This window comes from Martes martes (assembly GCF_963455335.1).
Source record: "Martes martes genome assembly, chromosome: 9".
NCBI classification, from domain to species: domain Eukaryota; kingdom Metazoa; phylum Chordata; class Mammalia; order Carnivora; family Mustelidae; genus Martes; species Martes martes.
Window position 1 is genome coordinate 100,168,807 of NC_137896.1, and position 18,666 is coordinate 100,187,472.

Sequence of the window (18,666 nt, forward strand, 5' to 3'; positions counted from 1 at the left end):
TTAAATCATTATTGAAAGGAAAATTTATTGCATTAAATGTGTCATTAGAAAAGAAGAAAAGTTTTAGATCAATAATCTAAGTTTCCACCTTGAGAATATAAAAAAAGAAGAGCTAAGTAAACCTAAAGCAGAAGGAAGGACAAAATAAAAAGCAGAAATCAATGAAATTGAAAATAGAAAAGCAATAGAGGAAATTAATGAAACGGAGCTGGTTCTTTGAAAATACAAACAAAATTGACAGACTTCTAGGAAGAAAGATGTAAAAATAAAAAGAGAGAGAACACAAATGAACAATATCAGGAATGAAGTAGAATATCACTACAGGACTTACATACAGCAAAGAGCTAATAAGGGATGAAATGGACCAATTTCCTGAAAAACAAATGTTACCACAACTCACCTAACATGAAATGGATAATATGATAGATAGTATTGAAGGTAGAATGATGGATAATATTCAATTAAGGAAACTGAATCATAACTTAAAAACAATTACCAAATAAATACAAAAAATCTATATAAAAGGATTTTTCCCAAAAAAGATATTTCTGGGCTCAGATGGATAAACGGGAGAATTCTATTGAACATTTAAAGAATAATTAGTGCAGAGATTGATGCATAAATACAGAGAGCAAACTGATGGTTGCCAAGGGGTGGCAAAATGATTGAAAGGGAATGGAAGGTTCAGGCTTCCAGTTGTAGTATGAATAATTCATGAGGATGAAAGGTACAGCATAGGGAATATAGTTAGTGGTACTGTAATAGTGGTGTAAGGTGACAGATGGTAGCTACACTTGTGGTGAGCATAAGATGATGAATAGAGTTGTGGAATCACTATGTTGTATACCTGAAACTAATGTGAACATTTGTTGTCAACTATACTTCAATTTAAAAAAGGAAACAAGAAAAAAAGAAAGAACAATTAACACCAACTATACAAAACTCTCCTAGAAAATAGAAGAGGAGCAAATGTCCCAGTTCATTTTATGCAGGGAGTATTATCCTCATACCAAAACCAGAACAACAAAAAAAAAGTATAAAATAAGAAAACTAGTGATCAATATCCCTCATGAATATAAACACAAAAACTCTTAACAAAATACAGCAAAGAAAATTCAATAATATGTAAGAGGATTAAACACCATGACCGAGGGGTTTATTCTAAAGATGGGGGAGCTGGTTCAATATTTGAAAATTAATCAGTATAATCTACCATAAGAGGCTAAAGAAGAAAAATTACATAACCATATCACTCAATGCAGAAAAATTTTTTTGACAAAGTTCAATATCCATTTGTGATTAAATAAATAAATAAACTTTCAAAAAATAGTAACAGGGGAAGTTCCTCACCTTGATAAAAATCATTTACAAAAACCCCTGCAGCTAACATTAAATTTACTTTTAAAAAGGTTTTATTAATTTATTTGAGAGAGAGAGAGAGTGCATGAGCAGGGGGAGGGGCAGAGAGAGATGGACAAGCAGGCTCCCAGCTAAGCATAGAACTTGGCATGGGGCTTGAGCCTAGGAGCCTGAGATCATGACCTGAGTGGAAGTCAGATGCTTAACCAAGTGAGCCATCCAGGCGTCCTACTAACATTAAATTTAATGGTGAAAGATTTAATACTTTCCCCCAAGACTGTGATATCCACTTTCACCACTCTTACTCAATTTAGTGCTGAAAGTTTTAACCACTGCAATAAGATAAGAAAAAGAAATAAGAGACATACAAATCAGAAAGGGAGAAATTAAACTGTTATTTACAGATGACATATTGCTTATGTAGAAATTTCAAGAAATCTACCAAAAACCTCCTAGAACTAAAAGTGATTTCAGTAAGGTCACACAGAATAAAAGACAAATGTACAAAAAATATTTTATATGATATTTCTATATACTAGTGATGAACACGTGAACACCAAAATTAAGAATACAATGCCCTTTACAATCACTCCAAAAATGAAATATTTAGGTTTAAATCTAACAAAACATGTATAGACTTGCATGCTGAAAATTAGATAACACCGACAGAATCATGCAAGAATCAAAGATCTAAATAAAATGGAGATGCATACGATGTTCATGGATTGGAAACACAATGTAGTAAAGATATCAGTACTCTCCACATGAATATACAGGTTTAACACAATTCTTGCCTTGAAAAAAGCTAACTACAAAAACACATTCTTTCTGTATACAACCAACAATTAAAGAATAAAATTTGTTGGCCATTGCAACTTCTTACTAGGTATGTCTCCTGGGGCAAGGGAAACAAAAGCAAAAATAAACTGCTGGGATTATGTAAAAAAAAAAATATTTCTGCATGGAAAGGAAACAATCAACAAAACTAAAAGGCAACCTACAGAATGGGAGAAGATATTTTCAAATGATATGTCTGATAAAGGGTTAGTATTCAAAGTATATAACCTTATAAATCTCAACACCTAAAAAGTAAATAATCCAATTGAAAAATGGGCAAAAGACATGAATAGACATTTTTCCAAAGAAGACATACAGATGGCCAACAGACACATGAAAATATGCTCAACATCACTCATTATCAGGAAAATACAAATCAAAACTATAATCAGGTATCACCTCACACCTGTTAGAAGAGCTAATGTCAACAACACAAGAAGCAGCAGGGGTTGGTGAGGATGTGGAGAAAGGAGAACCCTCCTGCACTGTTGGTGGGGAGGCAAACTGGTGCAGCCATTCTGGAAAACAAGGTAGAGTCGCCTTGAAAAGTTAAAAATATAACTACCTTAGCATCCAGTAATTGCACTACTAGGTATTTACCCAAGGAACACAAAAATACTAATTCAAAGGGATACACGCACCACAATGTTTATAGCAGCATTATCTACACTAGCCAAATTGTGGAAAGAGCCTAACTGTCCTCTGACTGATGAATAAATAAAGAAGATGTGGCATATAAATAAAATGGAATATTACTTAACAATAAAAAAAATGAAATCTTGCCATTGACAATGACGTGGGATGGAGCAAGAGAGCATTATGTTAAATGAAATAAGTCACTCAAGGAAAGACAAATACCATATGATTTCACTCGTATGTGGAACTTAAGAAAAACAAATGAGCGTGGGGAAACAATAGAGAGAGGCAAACCAGCTCTTAACTATAGAGAGCACACTGATGGTTACCAGAGGAGAGGTCAGCGGGGAGATGGGTTAAATAGGTGATGGGGATTAAGGAGTGCACTTGTGGTGTTGTAAGCACTAGGTGTTGTATGTAAGTGTTGAATCACTAAATTGTACCTCTGAAGCTCATATACTATATGTTAACTAACTGGACTTAAAATAAAAACTTAAAAAAAATTTATAAAACACTATTATTTACAATGTCACAAAAAGTCAATCAAGTAGGAATAAATTGAATGAAAATATACAAGACCCCTTTATAGACAACTACAAAACACTGCTGATATAAATTAAAGAATTTCTAAATAAATGGAGATATATGCCATATTCATGAAATGGAACTCAGTATTATAAAGACATCAGTTCACCACCAAAGTGATCTATAGACTTAATGCAATCCCAAAACCTAGAAGGTTTGCTGCAGTGAATTTTGATAAGCGAATTTGAAAAGTTTATGTGGAAAGCAAAATACTAACATTGGAAGATTTATGCTACCTGATATCAACAGTATTATAAAATTCTAATAACTAATGTTGTGAGGTGTTGGTGTAAAATTATTATAGAGATTAATGGAACAGAATAGAGAACCCAGTGGCAGAACCTGGTTTATAACAAACACCACCACAATTCATCAAGGAAAATTATATTCTTTCCATTAAATTCCACAAGGTCAATTTAGATCTCCATAAGAAAAAGAAAAAAAAAAAAAGATCTTTGGTGTCTACCTCACGCCAGATTCATTTCAGATGGAGCCATAGACTAAAATATGGTAGGTAAAAAAGTAAAGCTGCTAGAACAAAACATAGGAAAATATCTTCATGACTTTGGGGTAGGCAAAGATGACTTAAACAGAACACAAATTTTAAACAACTATAAAACAATCATTAAATTGGTTTTTTTAACATTAAGAACTTTTATTCATCAAAAGATGAGGATGAAAAGGGAAGCCAAAAACTGCTTAATATTTTCAAAATAAAAACACTCATATCTAGCATATATAAAGGACACTTACATATTAATAACAATAGACACATCAAATTTTTAATGAGCAAAATACTTGAATAGACATGTCATAAGAGAATCTTCAAATTGCTATTGAGATTATGAAAAGATGATCCACTTCATGATTCATCAGAGAGGTAAAAATTAAAACCATAATTAAATACTACTACATCCCCACAAGAATGGTTAACATTAAAAGCACTGACAATGCCAAGTGCTGGAAAAAACATGGGGACTCATATACTGCTGCTTAAAGTATACGTTGGTACATCGAGTTTGGAAAATTCTTTAGCAGTAGCTACTAAAGCTACTATATATATTAACTTTATGATATAGCAATTCCATGGTTTATTATATACTCAACATAAATGTTTGTCCATTAAAAGACATGTATAACATTCAAAGCTGCTTTATTCATAATGGCAAAAACTGGAAATAAATGTCCAAATTGTGATATATTCATATAATAATATACTAATTAATACAGCAATACAAAAAAAGAACTGTAGACACAACATCATAGTTGAATCTCAGTGGAACTGCTCACTGTGCATTTCTTGGACTTGAATTCTGTGTAAAGTAGTCAAGAAATTGCCCTGTGCAGAGAGCTGAGCAATCAGGGGCTTTACCCTGTCAGTTTCCCTCCTCTCACCTATCTCAGCCTCATATTCCCTGTTGTCCACTGCCCGAAAACAATTGCTCATGTATTTTTGTCTGGATTTGTAGTTATGGTAAGAAGACCAGTCCCGTACCAGTTACTGCATCATGGTCAGGAGTAGAAATCCTGAGTTATTTTAAGAAGTAGTAGGAACTGCACCTAGGAAAAACGGTTGAGAGAGGAACACTGACTAGGTAACTGCTGGAGACTTTATGCATGCTGGAACTATGGACATAGGATATTTAGGTGAAATGATGATCAGCAAATTTTGGATACGTTGTGACTGGGTTGCTGTCATAGTTAAAGGTTAATCTGTTATCACAGAAAGGCCTCAAAATGCAATGACTTAAATTAAATGGAAGTTTGTTTTGTGGAAGATTCTAGTAATCTCCATAGCCAGGTCTGTTTGAGGTCATTCAGGAACCCAGGCTGGTGAGGCATCTCTGTATAATTATCTCACCTGACTTCCATGGTTGCATCGGTTGTCACCATACCTGGCAGGTTAGAAGTAGAGAAGAGAAAGTGATAACACATATACCCAATGTTTTAAGTCAAGATCCAGAAGTGGCTTGTATCACTTTTGCTTACATTGTACTGTTAAGAATTAGTCACACTGGTCACACCTAACTACAATGTGGGCTGAGAAATATAGTTGATAGCTAGGAATTTATTCAGCTAAAATTCTAGTATAATGGAAGAATGGGAGAATGGATAGCAGGGAGGGGGAGAACGACAATCAGCAGGTCTGGCATGAATGAGAATGGGTCATCCAAGTGAAATGCCCTGCAGATAGTTCCATACGGGGACCTGGTATGGAATAGAGTGACGGGAACCGGAGATGTGGATTCCGAAGCCATCAGCATATAAGTAGGAGCCACGGACATGAATATGGATGAAATCGCCCAAATGAATTGAGAACTGGAACAGAACTCTAGAGGAACAATGACTCTGATGGAGCAAGGGAGGACCATCCCAGGAAGGAAATTATTTTAAAAAAGGATCCAAGAAATAGGAGGAAAATCAGGTAGAGTAGTACCAGAGAAACCTGAGGGAAAGGAATTTCAAGGAGGAAGTGCTGAATAAATTCACCATATGCAGAAAGCACAGGTACTGTAAGTACAAAAATGCATTAATCAGATTTAATTATTAATTCAACTGGGGCTGTGTGGGTGGCTCGGACAGTTAAGTCCCGGACTCCTGATTTCTGCTCAGGCCATGATCTGAGCTGTGGGATTGAACCCCTCCATGCTCAGCATGGAATTTGCTTGTCCCTCTCCCTTCGCTCCACCCTCCTAACCCCCACCGCTCTTTCTCATGCTCTCTCTCTCTCTCTCAAATAAATAAAATCTTTTTAAAAATTCAATTGGGATTAATCCAAATAGTTACAAATAATAAACAAATGAATGTTGAATAAAGAAATAAAGGCCTAAAGGGTTAATAATGAAAACAAAAGGAGAGATAAGGGCAATGCAAGAGAGTGACTTTTATCACAGATAATTGCTGGAATGTGATTGGCCATGAGTTGAGACTTGTTGAAATTGGATACATGGGAATTCATCATATGAATCTCTCCACTTTTGTATGTGATTTTTAAAAAAAAATTTTTTTAGTAGGCTCCGCGCCTTGCATGGAGCCCAGCACAGGACTTGAACTCACAACCCCAAGACCATGATCTGAGCTAAGACCAAGAGTTGGATGCCTAACTAACTGAGCCACCTAGGCAACTCTGTGATTAAAATTTTCTGAGGAAAAAAACGGTTTAGGGGTGTCTGGGTGGCTCAGTCAGTTAAGCATCTGCCTTTGGCTTAGGTCACGATCTCAGGGTCCTGGGATGGTGTCCTGCAACCTTGCTCAGTGGGGAGCTTGCTTCTCCCTCTCCTTCTGCCCCTCCTCCCTGCTCAAGCACTCACTCTCTCTCAAATAAATAAATAAAATCTTAAAAAACAAACAAAAACCAAAAAACGTTTAAAAAAAAGATCCCCTCCTTCTTCCCAAAAGGAAAGCCACAGACTGAGAGAAAATATCTGCAATGCATATTTTTGACAAAGAACTTATATCCAGAATATATGAGGAACTTGGGTGCCTGGGTGGTTCAGTGGGTTAAGCTGCTGCCTTCAGCTCAGGTCGTGATCTCAGGGTCCTGGGATTGAGTTCTGCATCGGGCTCTTCTGCTTGGGAGGGAGCCTGCTTCTCTCTCTCTCTCTCTCTGCCTGCCTGTCTGCCTACTTGTGATCCCTCTCTGTCAAATAAATAAATAAAATCTTTAAAAAAAGGAATATATGATGAACTCCTATAATTTTAACAAAAAAAGGCCAACAGCAACCCAATAGAAAAATGGGCAAAAGATTTCAAAAAAGAGGTAATTCAAATGGCCACTAAACATAGGACAAGGGTCTCAGCCTCATTAGTTGCTGGAAAAATGCAAATTAAATTCACAAAGAAATATCTATATATACCCATCAGAATTTCAGAAATGAAAAAAATTATAACATCAAATCAATACACCTACTTTAGAAAACTGCCAGTATCTACCAAAACTGAACATAGACATACTAACTCAGAAATTCTATCCCCAGGAACACCTGGGTGGCGCAGTCGCTTAAGTGTCTGCCTTCAGCTCAGGTCATGATTCCAGGGTCTTGGCATGGAGTCCTGCATCGGGCTCCCTGCTCAGCAGAGAGCCTGCTTCTAGCTCTCCCTCTGCCTGTCGTTCCCCCTTCTTGTGCTCACGCTTTCTCTCTCTCAAATAAATAAATAAAACCTTAAAAAAAAATTCTATCCTCAACAAAGATGTGACCCAAAGTCACATACAAGATTGTTCATAGCAGTACTATTTGCAATGGTCAGAAAATGGAAATAAGTTAGATGTCTATTATGATGCAAAGGATAAACTGTGGTACGTTCAGATGATAGAACACGACACAGTAATGAAAATGCACGAAGTACTGCTCTACATAAGACATGAACCTCATAAATACAATTTTAAATGAAAGAAACTATATGCAAAATACAACATACTATAGGATTCCATTTACGTAACATTCAAGAGTAAGCAAAACTACCCTAGGATTTAAGAAGTTGTTGTAGAGATTAAATTTGGGAAGATGTGTGGAAGTTGTGACAAGGGGGAAACCAGGGAAGGTTTCTGGGATGTGACAGTTGCTGTTTCTTGATCTGGGTGATGGGTTATGTGAGTGTTGAGTTTGTGAGAAATTAATAACCTCACATTTAATATTTATATACTTTTGTGGAGATGTATTGTCTTTCAGTAAAAACTTTAACTAAATGGAAAATAGAAAGTATTTTCCTTGGATGACTAGAAGTGGTTAAAGAAGAAATAGATGGTGAAGGTACTGTCCATTTGTTCCATCCTTCTCTTGTCCTACTTCTCCCCCTTTTAGCTGATCAGTAATGTTATGAGGCACAAAAGTCTTTTCTGGTTCCTACCTATGGTTCACCATATAGGAATATTATTTCAGAAAACACTAGTCCTGCACTCAAACTATGTACTAATTCTCAGATAAACAAGCTTCCTACAGCTGTTACCACATTCTTCTGGACCAAGAACTCCAAGCCATTTGAATAAACTCTAGGTTTCTGTTACAGATTCTAAACACAATGCATGTATTTTCCCAGAATGGGTTAATTACATATATTCCTCCTTACCATTAAGAGAACATAACTGAATGAATTTCTGTAGTCTTTTTTAGCTGTCAGACAACTCTGAAATGAAGAGTCCTTTCTCCAATTTCTATACAAACCAGTCTGGTGCATATCATGCTGTAAACTGTCTTTTACCGCTCAACCTTTCCACAGTCATGAAAATACAGCGGTCTGTGTAGATCTGCCCTGATTTGGTACTAGCAGAGAACATGCTCAGCGGAAGTAGAAGAAAGCTGATCTCATGTCGCCTTTTCCCTGTTTTGGAGATAATTAGGGTAACCGGATGAGTTGGTCGCTGGACTTATGAGGTTGGGCTTTAATACCTTAACAGTTCACAGGTTTCTCTCTAAATAAAAATCCTGATTATGTGCCATTTTGATGAATAGATGTAGATATCATAATATATTTCAGAGTGAGGTTATATTAGAACTAGGTTTTTGTTTTTTTTTAAAACAGATTTCATTCTCCTTCCCGTGATGACATAGGATGTATCCAAATCTGAGCATTCAGCACCTGTTACGGCTATATTGCCAGGTAACTGCATGCTTTTCTGTGGATCCTGGCAGGTGGACTGTTTATAGATTTTTGCAAATGTAGCATGCTTTTTGTTAGATTATGAGTGTGCCAATCTATTCTTGACAGGGACATTCACAACCTAAACTAAGGTAGAAGATTGGACAAAACAGCTTTTACATTTGCTTCTGACACTCAGATTCTATTATTTTAAACAGGAAAACTGTTAAGAATGACACTCTTCTGGGACACCTGTGTGGCTTAGTCGGTTGAGCAGCTGCCTTCAGCTCAGGTCATCTTCCCAGGATCCCGGGATTGAATCCTGCATCAGGCTCCTTGCTCAGACGACAGTGTGCTTCTCCCTCTCCCTCTGCTTGCTGCTCTGCCTACTTGTGCGCTCTGTCAAATAAATAAAATCTTAAAAAAAAAAAATGACACTCTTATTTTATTTTTCCTTCTCATCAGACAAGTTAAAGTGCTTTTAAAGCAAAGCAATATACATCAAGTTTGGTCACAGTCCACCATGTTCAATACTAACAAATAATTTGAACAATACTGTTTTAAAAGCCCAAAATATTTCTGTGTTTCGCAAGAGGGGTCTCTAACCCAAGCCTCTGGCAACAAAGCTGGGAGTCAGCTTGAGGCATTTTGTTCCAGAAACCTACTGTTTTAGCCACTTGACTCAGGAATGAAGTAAAACTAAATGGGGAGCATTTAAATAATAAAAACAAAAGCGGCCCTGAAGATACCAGAATTCTAACTTCTGTTTTACTGGTCTGAAATCCAACTACTTTGTTTTTGTGCAAGGACTTCATAAAACCCCAAGTAAGTTACCCATGTGGAAATATGTCACCAGACCCCGCTTCATCAACAAATAGATGATGGTCTCAAAGTACATTCCCAAATTAGAAGAGCTCATAGAATTTTACCAGCAGTAGTGACAGTGACTAGATAAATAATATACATGAACATCATCTGTCTACTCTACAACTGGGGGCATGTTACGGATAATTGGTGAGACTGTCCCACCCATCTCCCTAAATGGGTTTTCCAGGAAACAGAAACTCCACTTTGTTGAAACGTTTTAAAGTTTCAAAGCATTTTAAAATTCAATAGTTTTAAAACTATTTTGAATATAATAAAATGAATTTTCCTGACTTCTTCTGCAAATGGTACTGGTAAAATGTTTTTCTGGACAAACACAGAATCATTGTCAGTGAGATAGTGAAATTCAGGAAACTGACACAGTACTTACTGGCCACAAACTACTGTTTTGTTTTTGGGTTTTTTTTTCTTAATACCTTTAACCTCTAACTATCAAACTATTTTAACTATGACTTCTTTGCCTGCCCTGCCTCTGGTAGGCTCCACCTCCTACTTCAAAATCTCTGTCAGCTTTGGGGGTACACTGGTGAGCATAGCTGCCTTCCAAAATCTCTACCTGTGTAGCTTCTGTTCTATAGATTGGGAAGCTAAATCACCAAACTCATTCAAGTTCTGAGTAAAGTAAGAATAAATTCTGAGTAAGCATCTGTGTGACTCTTCATTCATTCAGTAGATGCTTATAAGAAAACACTAAGTGTCCATCAATGGGTATATGGCTAAAAATATGGTATATATATTACCGTATTTGTACCCCTACATTGTATTATACCAGATATATATAATGGAATATTATTCAGCTACAAGAAACAAGGAAATCTTGCCATTAGTGACAACATGGATGGTTCTTGAGGGCATTATGCTAAATGAAATAAGTCAGACAAAGACAAAAACTATACAATATCACTTACATGTGGCATCTACAAAAAAGGGGGGAAAAAAACAAAAAAGAACAAAAAGGCCAAACTCAAAGAAACAGAAAGTAGAACGGTGGTTATCAGGGACTGGAGGGTGGGGGAAATGGGGAGATGCTTGTCAAAGAGTACAGACTGGGGCACCTGGGTGGCTCAGTTGCTTAAGCATCTGACTTTGGCTCAGGTCATGATCCCTGGGTCCTACAATCAAGCCCCACATCAGGCTCCTTGCTCCACAGGGAGTCTGCTTCTCCCTTTGCCTGCCACTCCCCTTGCTTGTGTTCTCTCTCTTTCTCTCTCTCTCTGTCAAATAAGTAAATAAAATCTTAAAAACAAAAACAAACAAACAAACAAAAAACCACCCCAGAGTACACACTTCCAGTTAGTAGATGTGTTAAGTTTTGGGGCTCTAACGCACAGCATTGTGATTATAGTTTAAAATATTGTATTTATTCACTTGGAAGTTGCTAAGAGAGTGGATCTTAAATGTTAATTATTTAAATGGATCTTAAATAATTACGTGATGTGATGGAGGCGTTAGCTAATGATACCATGCCCATTAAACTGTAATATATTTATCTATCAAGTCAACACGTTGTACACCTTAAACTTACACAATGTTTTATGTCTGTTTTATCTCAATAAAGTTGGAAAAATAAAAAACAAAAAAACAGGTAGTACCTGACCTTTGACATCTGTTTGGGTGCCTCTCTACTTTTAAGCTTATTTTTGTTATTAGATAAATACGTTATAAATTCAGTTAGGTATTGTCAATTCTAAGAGTGTGTTTTAAAACAGACTGTACATGAGAATATTCAAGCCCTATTTGTTTAGCATATAATATAAAGCACCTTTTAGTCCATCGTCACATAAACTAAGAGAACTTGACAGTAACAAGTATGCAATTTAGCATCAGCATAAAGGATAATGTAAATTTGACAAAAGACTGTTCCTATTGTCTTTTCCACAGATGCACTTATTTCTAAGTGAAACAATGGTAGAAAGAGACTTGAACAAGATAGAATCTTATCCAGAGGTTTTAAAGAAGCCACCACAGCTTTGACTGGCTGATGTCATCTTTTAAACACACACACACACACACACACACACACAGTTGCCCCCACCACTCCTTCTCAAACTGTTTCACTGGGCCCTGAAGACATTCAGATTTGGAAGCTGTGTCCTAGTCACATCTTTAACTATCTTGGTTGTTCTGAATTTCAACCACCTATTAAGCGGGGATTCCTTCTCGTCTACCTGTTGCACATGGATATTATTAAGTAAAATGATCTATTATATACAGGTCAATAAAAACTTTGGCTGAAAAAAAAACTTTGGCTGAGAAGATGGCACAAAAAATTAAGCAAAGAGATTGTCTAAATTGCTCATTAATTGGTATACTTAAATTTTGGCAACAAGAACCAGAATAGAATGATTAAAACACAGATGATTCAAAATGTCATTTTAACAATGAAATTTCCATTCTTTCTTCTCTAAATTTTATTTTTAAAGATTTTATTTATTTATTTGACAGAAAGAGACACAGCGAGAGAGGGAACACAAGCAGGGGGAGTGGGAGAGGAAGAAGCAGGCTCCCCACTGAGCAAGGAGCCTGACGTGGGACTCAATCTCAGGACCTTGGGATCATGACCCAATCCAAGGCAGACGCTTAACAACTGAGCCACCCAGGCACTCTCTTCTCTAAATTTTAACCAAATCCAGTAGCAAAAAGGACCCAACACTTCACCTCTGTTACCTTTTGTCCCTGGATAGTTTTCAAAGTAACAATAAAATGGCCAAGGGGGAAAATGTGGGAGCAAGGAGAAAGAGCACATAAGTAATCTTCAGGTTCCCAAATATTCTAGAGATGAAAAGAAGTATGGGGTTACACAAATTTAAAAAAAGAAAAAAATTAAGATTTTTTTGTCTTGGAGCAGGCCATAAATACTGATGTCTTTGTCAATACTAATAAAAATATAATTTATCTTTTCTACCTACACTAGATGGGTGGTAAAAAGTTTGGTAAAGGGCAAAATTAAAATAGATTTTTAAAATTCAAACCAATAATTACCTACTGAATATCGATTCTGGGTCTGACATGTTAAGGCTTTAATAGTAGATTATAGCATTACTCCTGCCCTCAAGGATCTCTTATCCTTAAAGCAGACTTACACAAAAACATGAGAGAAGACTGTAGAAAAACTTTTGAACAGAACACAATCAGGTATCCTACTATACAGTTAACCAGAGTTAACTGTAAAGCCCACATACTTGGAAAATTTAGTTCTTTAAACTCAATAGGTAGCTCTATGAATTCAAACTTTCTTTTTAAATACAGTTCAAGTGTAGAGTCAACCTTGACTATTTCCTTCAATTCTCTGCCTCCAGGAAAATCTGACAAAAAGCACTATTTGCTATGCTTAACAATTAAGGGAAGACTTAAGCTTCCATGGAGATCTGATTTTCTGGCAATTATTTCCTCCTCAACTTCATTGTATTGTTTTTACTGTATGTCTAACATTCTAAATGTATGTTTATTTTATGCCCTGCCCTGTGGATATTTAGATGAACAGTGCACAGGTGTTACCTTAAAGTAGTTCACCCAAAAGAGGCACATGCATAGTTTCAACACAATGCAGTTAAGTATGACAGATGTGTGCAAGGTATCAGTGGGATGTAAGGGCACATATCAAGAAAGGGCAAGTATCACTGAGATTAGAAGAAGGGCACATATCAATCTGCTCCACTGTTGGTGATACTAAGTTTGATCACTTGAGTAAGAGGACAGCTGGCTGAGCTTTCATTGTAAAGACATCTTTATCTCTTTATAAGCCTGGAGGGAAGGAAGATGGGTAGGAGGGTGTAGAAATTCTGGGATCTAGCCAGACAAACCAGAGAAGGGGTGGAGAACATTAGGCAGAGGTTAAGAACAAAGCAGCAAGCTGAGAAAATCTAGAGCATGGGCCTGGAGAGATAAACAGTCCAGAGTGTGGTGATGTCTCTAAAAAGTCAGGCAGGAAGATCATGAAGGGCCTTGAAAGCTGATTTTAAGGAGATTGGTTTATCTTCTAGGATAGTAGTCTCCAAAGTATGATGTGCCCTAGGATGCTAAAGAAATTTTAATTGTCTTTTAAAATGTCTATGCTTTTGTGTACATCTCATAATGGGACAATATCATAGGTCTATGAGCCACTAACTGAAATCAGGACCCTAAGAGGACCGGGGATAGGAGAGACAATGAAAAGCTGTTTTACTAAGTACTGAAAAGCACCCAGGAGAGGCTGTTCAGCAGATGGCTGAATATAAAACTGGAGGTCTGGGGGGGGCCTTTGTCTGGACATGTAGACTGGGGACATCCACTGAAAACAAGAAAGAACAGTGGACCAATGGCAGAACTCTAAGAAACACTAACATTTACAATAACATGATTACCTTTCTTCAAAAGGAAAATTAAAAGCACAAGGAGCAATGTTTGCATTTTTATTTAAAAAGAGCTCCCAGGGGCACCTGGGTGGCTCAGTGGGTTAAGCCTCTGCCTTCGGCTCAGGTCATGATCTCAGGGTCCTGGGATCGAGCTCCGCATTGGGCTCTCTGCTGAGCAGGGAACCTGCTTCCTCCTCTCTCTCTGTCTGCCTCTCCACCTACTTGTGATCTCTGTCAAATAAATAAATAAAATCTTAAAAAAAAAAAAAGAAAAGAAAATTCCCATGTTATGGGGTACCTGGCTGGCTCAGTCAGTTGAGTATCTGACTCTGGATTTCAGCTCAGGTCATGATCTCAAGGTCGTGGGACTGAGCCCTGAGTCAGATTCCATGCTTAGCGGGGAGTCTGCTTGAGATTCTCTCTCCCTCTGTCCCTCCTAATTCCACCTCATCGCTCTCGCTTGCTCTCTAAAATAAATCAACCAATCTTAAAAAAAAAAAGAAAAGAAAATCCCCATGGTACGACTCCTATTTAATACCTGATTTAGACTAATAATCATCAGTGGATGTTAAAAACTTTGGGTTACTAACATAACACTAAATGTTCACTACACTGGAACTAATTTTTTTTTAAAAATTGGATATTCACATAGCCTCACAGGTTCCCGCTTAAGTGAAAAGTATCTTACAATGGATAGATATTACTTTAACCAAATTTAGCTTCACCAATAATGGGACGAACTAATACAAAGTGTCTACTGATGACATACAAATGGAAGGTACGTATCACCCAGGCAATATTGTTTAATTTAAATCTAATCATGAGGAAACAGACAAATCCAGAATGTAGAATATTTTATAAGCCAACTAGCTTGTACTCTTCAAAAATTCATCAGGGAAGACTACTAAAAAAAAAAAAAAAAAGGGCAGGGAACTAACTGCTCTAGAGAGAACATGAAAGGAAGAAGACCAAACCCAATTCATGAACCTTGCCTGAGGTTCACAACAAAAATAAAACAAAAACATATAAAGATATAAAGGCTATTTTGGGAGCAAGTGGGAAGTAGGGATTATATATTAAGTATTACTGAGTCAATGTTAATAAACTTCTTGGGTGTGACAATGGTACAGTGGTTAGGTAAAAAATTCTTGTTCTTAGGAGACACATGGTGATATATTCAGTGGTAAAGCAGTACTAAGATGACTAACATTTATTTTCAAAGGGATCAGCAATAAACAAACAAAAAACATTCAGAGAAAAGAAAGAAAAAAAAGATAAATATACACATAGAGAAGATAAAGCAAAGGTAACAAAATATACTTTGTGAATTAGAAAAATGGATGCTCATTGTATGGTTTCCAATTTTTCTGTAGTTTTGTAATTTTTAAAAATCAAAGTCAGGAAAAACATAAGTACAATGTGTGGCTAATATACTATAGTTGATTTTACTTAGATGAATATACTACTCATAAATGACTTAATACTTAAAAAAAAAAAAAAAAAGAGCCCACCATGAAATTCTTCCCCATCAAAGCTAACCAAGCTAAGAGGCTGATTAATGCCACCTCTGGCTAGTGTCGGCAACATAATTTATCTTTTTGTTTTTCCTCATGAGTCAAGGATCATGTTTGACTTACCTGTAAAATTAATAAACTAGCAAAACACCTATAGCATTCAGCCACCTCATCAAAAACAATTTAACATTGGAAAAGCTGTAATCTTCTGGTTTTAAAATAATTTATTTCATAGGTCTGTTTTAATTTCATGTCTCAGAGCATACATTATTTAACCAAGAGGTGCTGGACAGAGATTGTAAAAAGGGAGGAAACATTTAGGATAAGAAACTGCCTCAATTCCATTAGAATTTGATCCTACCTTGTAAAGTCTTGCTAGGATAAATTTCTATCATACTTCTTTTGTGCTTACAAAAAACATTAACTTCTGAATTTCCAATGTTGTAAATAAAAATTTTTACAATTAAGTATGCATTCAATTGACACACAAGGCAACCAAGTAATTGTCATCAACATTAGCATAATGTGTATTTCCTGTCACTGCACTAACATTAAACTAAACTTCAAACCACAAAAACATTGTGACTAACATTAAAAAGGCAAGCTGTAAGATACTCAAAGCTTATAAAGGACAAATTGCACATAGTTAAGATGGGACATCATTTGACAAGGGCTGGTGTTGTGCATATGGCTGCTTTTTTTTATAAGAAGGCCACCGGCAAACAGGACAACAGTGTCGGCCTCCAGCCAACCACATCACAATGCAATTCTGATGGAACACATGACCACAAGGCAACCCCATTAGCAAACATCCATCTTCAAAATTCTCTAGGCAAACAACACATTCAGTACAGTGCAGCATATCAGCAGGCCAAGTTAACCAATCAGGTTCCATATCTTCATTAGTATTATACGATCCATATGACCTCCCCTTCCTTTCATATGGGCTGGTCTGACAATATTTATTGGCACATGAACAAGCCTCAGCATCACAGTGACTTGCTCTTCCTGGAGAATTGTGAACTATGCTTTGCTTATCTTCAAATACTTCCTTTTCACTGCTAAAAGTGTCTGTGCTCTCGCTGTCTGAGTCATTTTCAATATCTTGAGAACCCTCCGACATTTCCTCTTCAGACTGGACTCCAAGACATTTAAATCGCCACATTGGCAAATTTTTTATGTAATCAGTTGGTATCAGAGGGTGAAGCCAAAGGTCAGGGAAAGCTAACCGCTCCAAGAATAAGTCAGGGTCTTCGTCCCAATCAGATTCTACAGGAAAGTTCTGAAAAGAAGCAATCGGGTGGAAGAGGTAGCTGGTGTACCAGTCCCACAGACTTGATAACCATTCTAAGTTATTGGCATTGACTTCATCATTGTTGTTGTTGCGCCGTCTCTTCTTCTCAAAGTAATCGATTAGTAAACCATGTCCAAGGTACGTACTGAGAAACAGGGCTGGGTGTGAAGAATAGAACATCCAGTCTGCCCTCACCCATGAAGCCAGTGTGGTTGTATTGGAATATCGCAACAATTTCAAGCTATATTCATAAAAGCTATCTAAGTAAGGGAGCTGTAAAAAGCCCAACACAGGTAGCCAGGAAATAATTAATAGAGAATTATATGTCCCTAAAGTGCTTATGAGAACCACAAATCGCTTTATGGTTGCTCCTTGTGTGATAAATAAGTCCATCCAAGCCATAAGATTAACTAGAACCAAGCTCAAAACAAACAGATCATTTACTTCAGGTTGCAATGAGCGCAAAAATGAATCCATGGCCTGAAGGGATATAAATTCACCTGTGTGGTTTCCGTATCTGTAAATTCCTTCAGGAGTTCTAAGAATGTATGACGGCATGTTATATACACCAATATCTGTCATGTAACTCTTATTGTCCCAATTTTCCATATTAACAAAAATAAACTCAACTCTTCCAGTAAACTTTATACTTAGTGCAGAGAAGAAAGCTGGGGGTTGGTCAAGGTTTGCAAATAGGTATATTTTTACCCAATACTGATCACTTTTATTCCATTCTTCTTTCAAATGTTCAGCATTATAAATGGTTTTGATCCGAGAAGCTGCATGAGCAGTTATCCACTTAAAAATGTGCTCTACTTCAATTTTGCGTCCACTATATTCTTTAAGCATGACTTTCCCCTTAGAAGTGCTTGTTTGTGGGACAGACATAATGAGTGTGGATCGTACCCAGCCTCTTCTCCTGCAGTATCTGTAAGAGAGTAAACTGTAAGTGAAAGGCAGGCTCATGGATGAGCTAGCTTGCTCATCTTCACTGTCGCACAGTTTGTTTTCCCCTAATGAACTTCTTTGGCACTGAAAGATACTCTCTCCCAAAACCAAATAACCTCCAAATAATCAAAAGCAGTACCAATACCTGGCATTCATATAACAAAAGCAATCTCTCTTTTTGTAGTTTTGTTTCATATCTCTGTTTCTGTTTTTTTTTTTTTAAGAAAAGTCTTTAGTCAAGGAAATCAGTAAGTACTTCAGCATCTTTTATGTGCCTACTGCTTCATTACGTGCTTATAAGATCAAAAAAATAGGAAAATAATTCTTGTTCACAAGGAATTTAAAATCCTAATAAGGAAACAAAACAGAAGTATAAAACCATATATATTCAATTACTAAATAAGGTAAAAAAAAGTTCAAAAAAAGGAGTATCACTGAGAGTTTGAGCTGGTGAAGATTTCATGAAAGGTTTGGGAACTGAATGAGGTCTTGAAGGTGGTTAGATTCAGATGGGCAAAGAAGAGAGAATAGATTATCCTACATGCCAAGTCCCCAACTTGAATGCAAGCTCCCTGAGGGTAGGAGCCATGCTCTACACACTTTTAACCCAAGCACTCACCCGATACCTGACACACACGGGCACGGTAAAAAGCAATTCATACAAAAGCTCACCTAAGAAGGAGCAAATCCCATACTT

General features: G+C 36.7%; 1 protein-coding gene across 2 annotated transcripts in view; it reads right to left on the reverse strand.

The window, feature by feature from the left end:
• Nucleotides 1-18,666, reverse strand: part of LOC308349321 (E3 ubiquitin-protein ligase RNF103) — a 110,188-nt gene that overhangs the window by 73,046 nt on the left and 18,476 nt on the right. Inside the window, exon 4 of one of the 2 annotated variants that reach the window (XM_080813948.1) lies at nt 15,934-17,949. The exons of the other annotated variant lie outside the window; for it this stretch is intronic. Within the exon in view, the coding sequence (XP_080670074.1) occupies nt 16,374-17,949 (1,576 nt within the window). The 3' untranslated portion in view covers nt 15,934-16,373. Of the gene's footprint in view, nt 1-15,933; nt 17,950-18,666 lie in introns of those variants that run through there. 2 annotated transcript variants of the gene reach the window in all.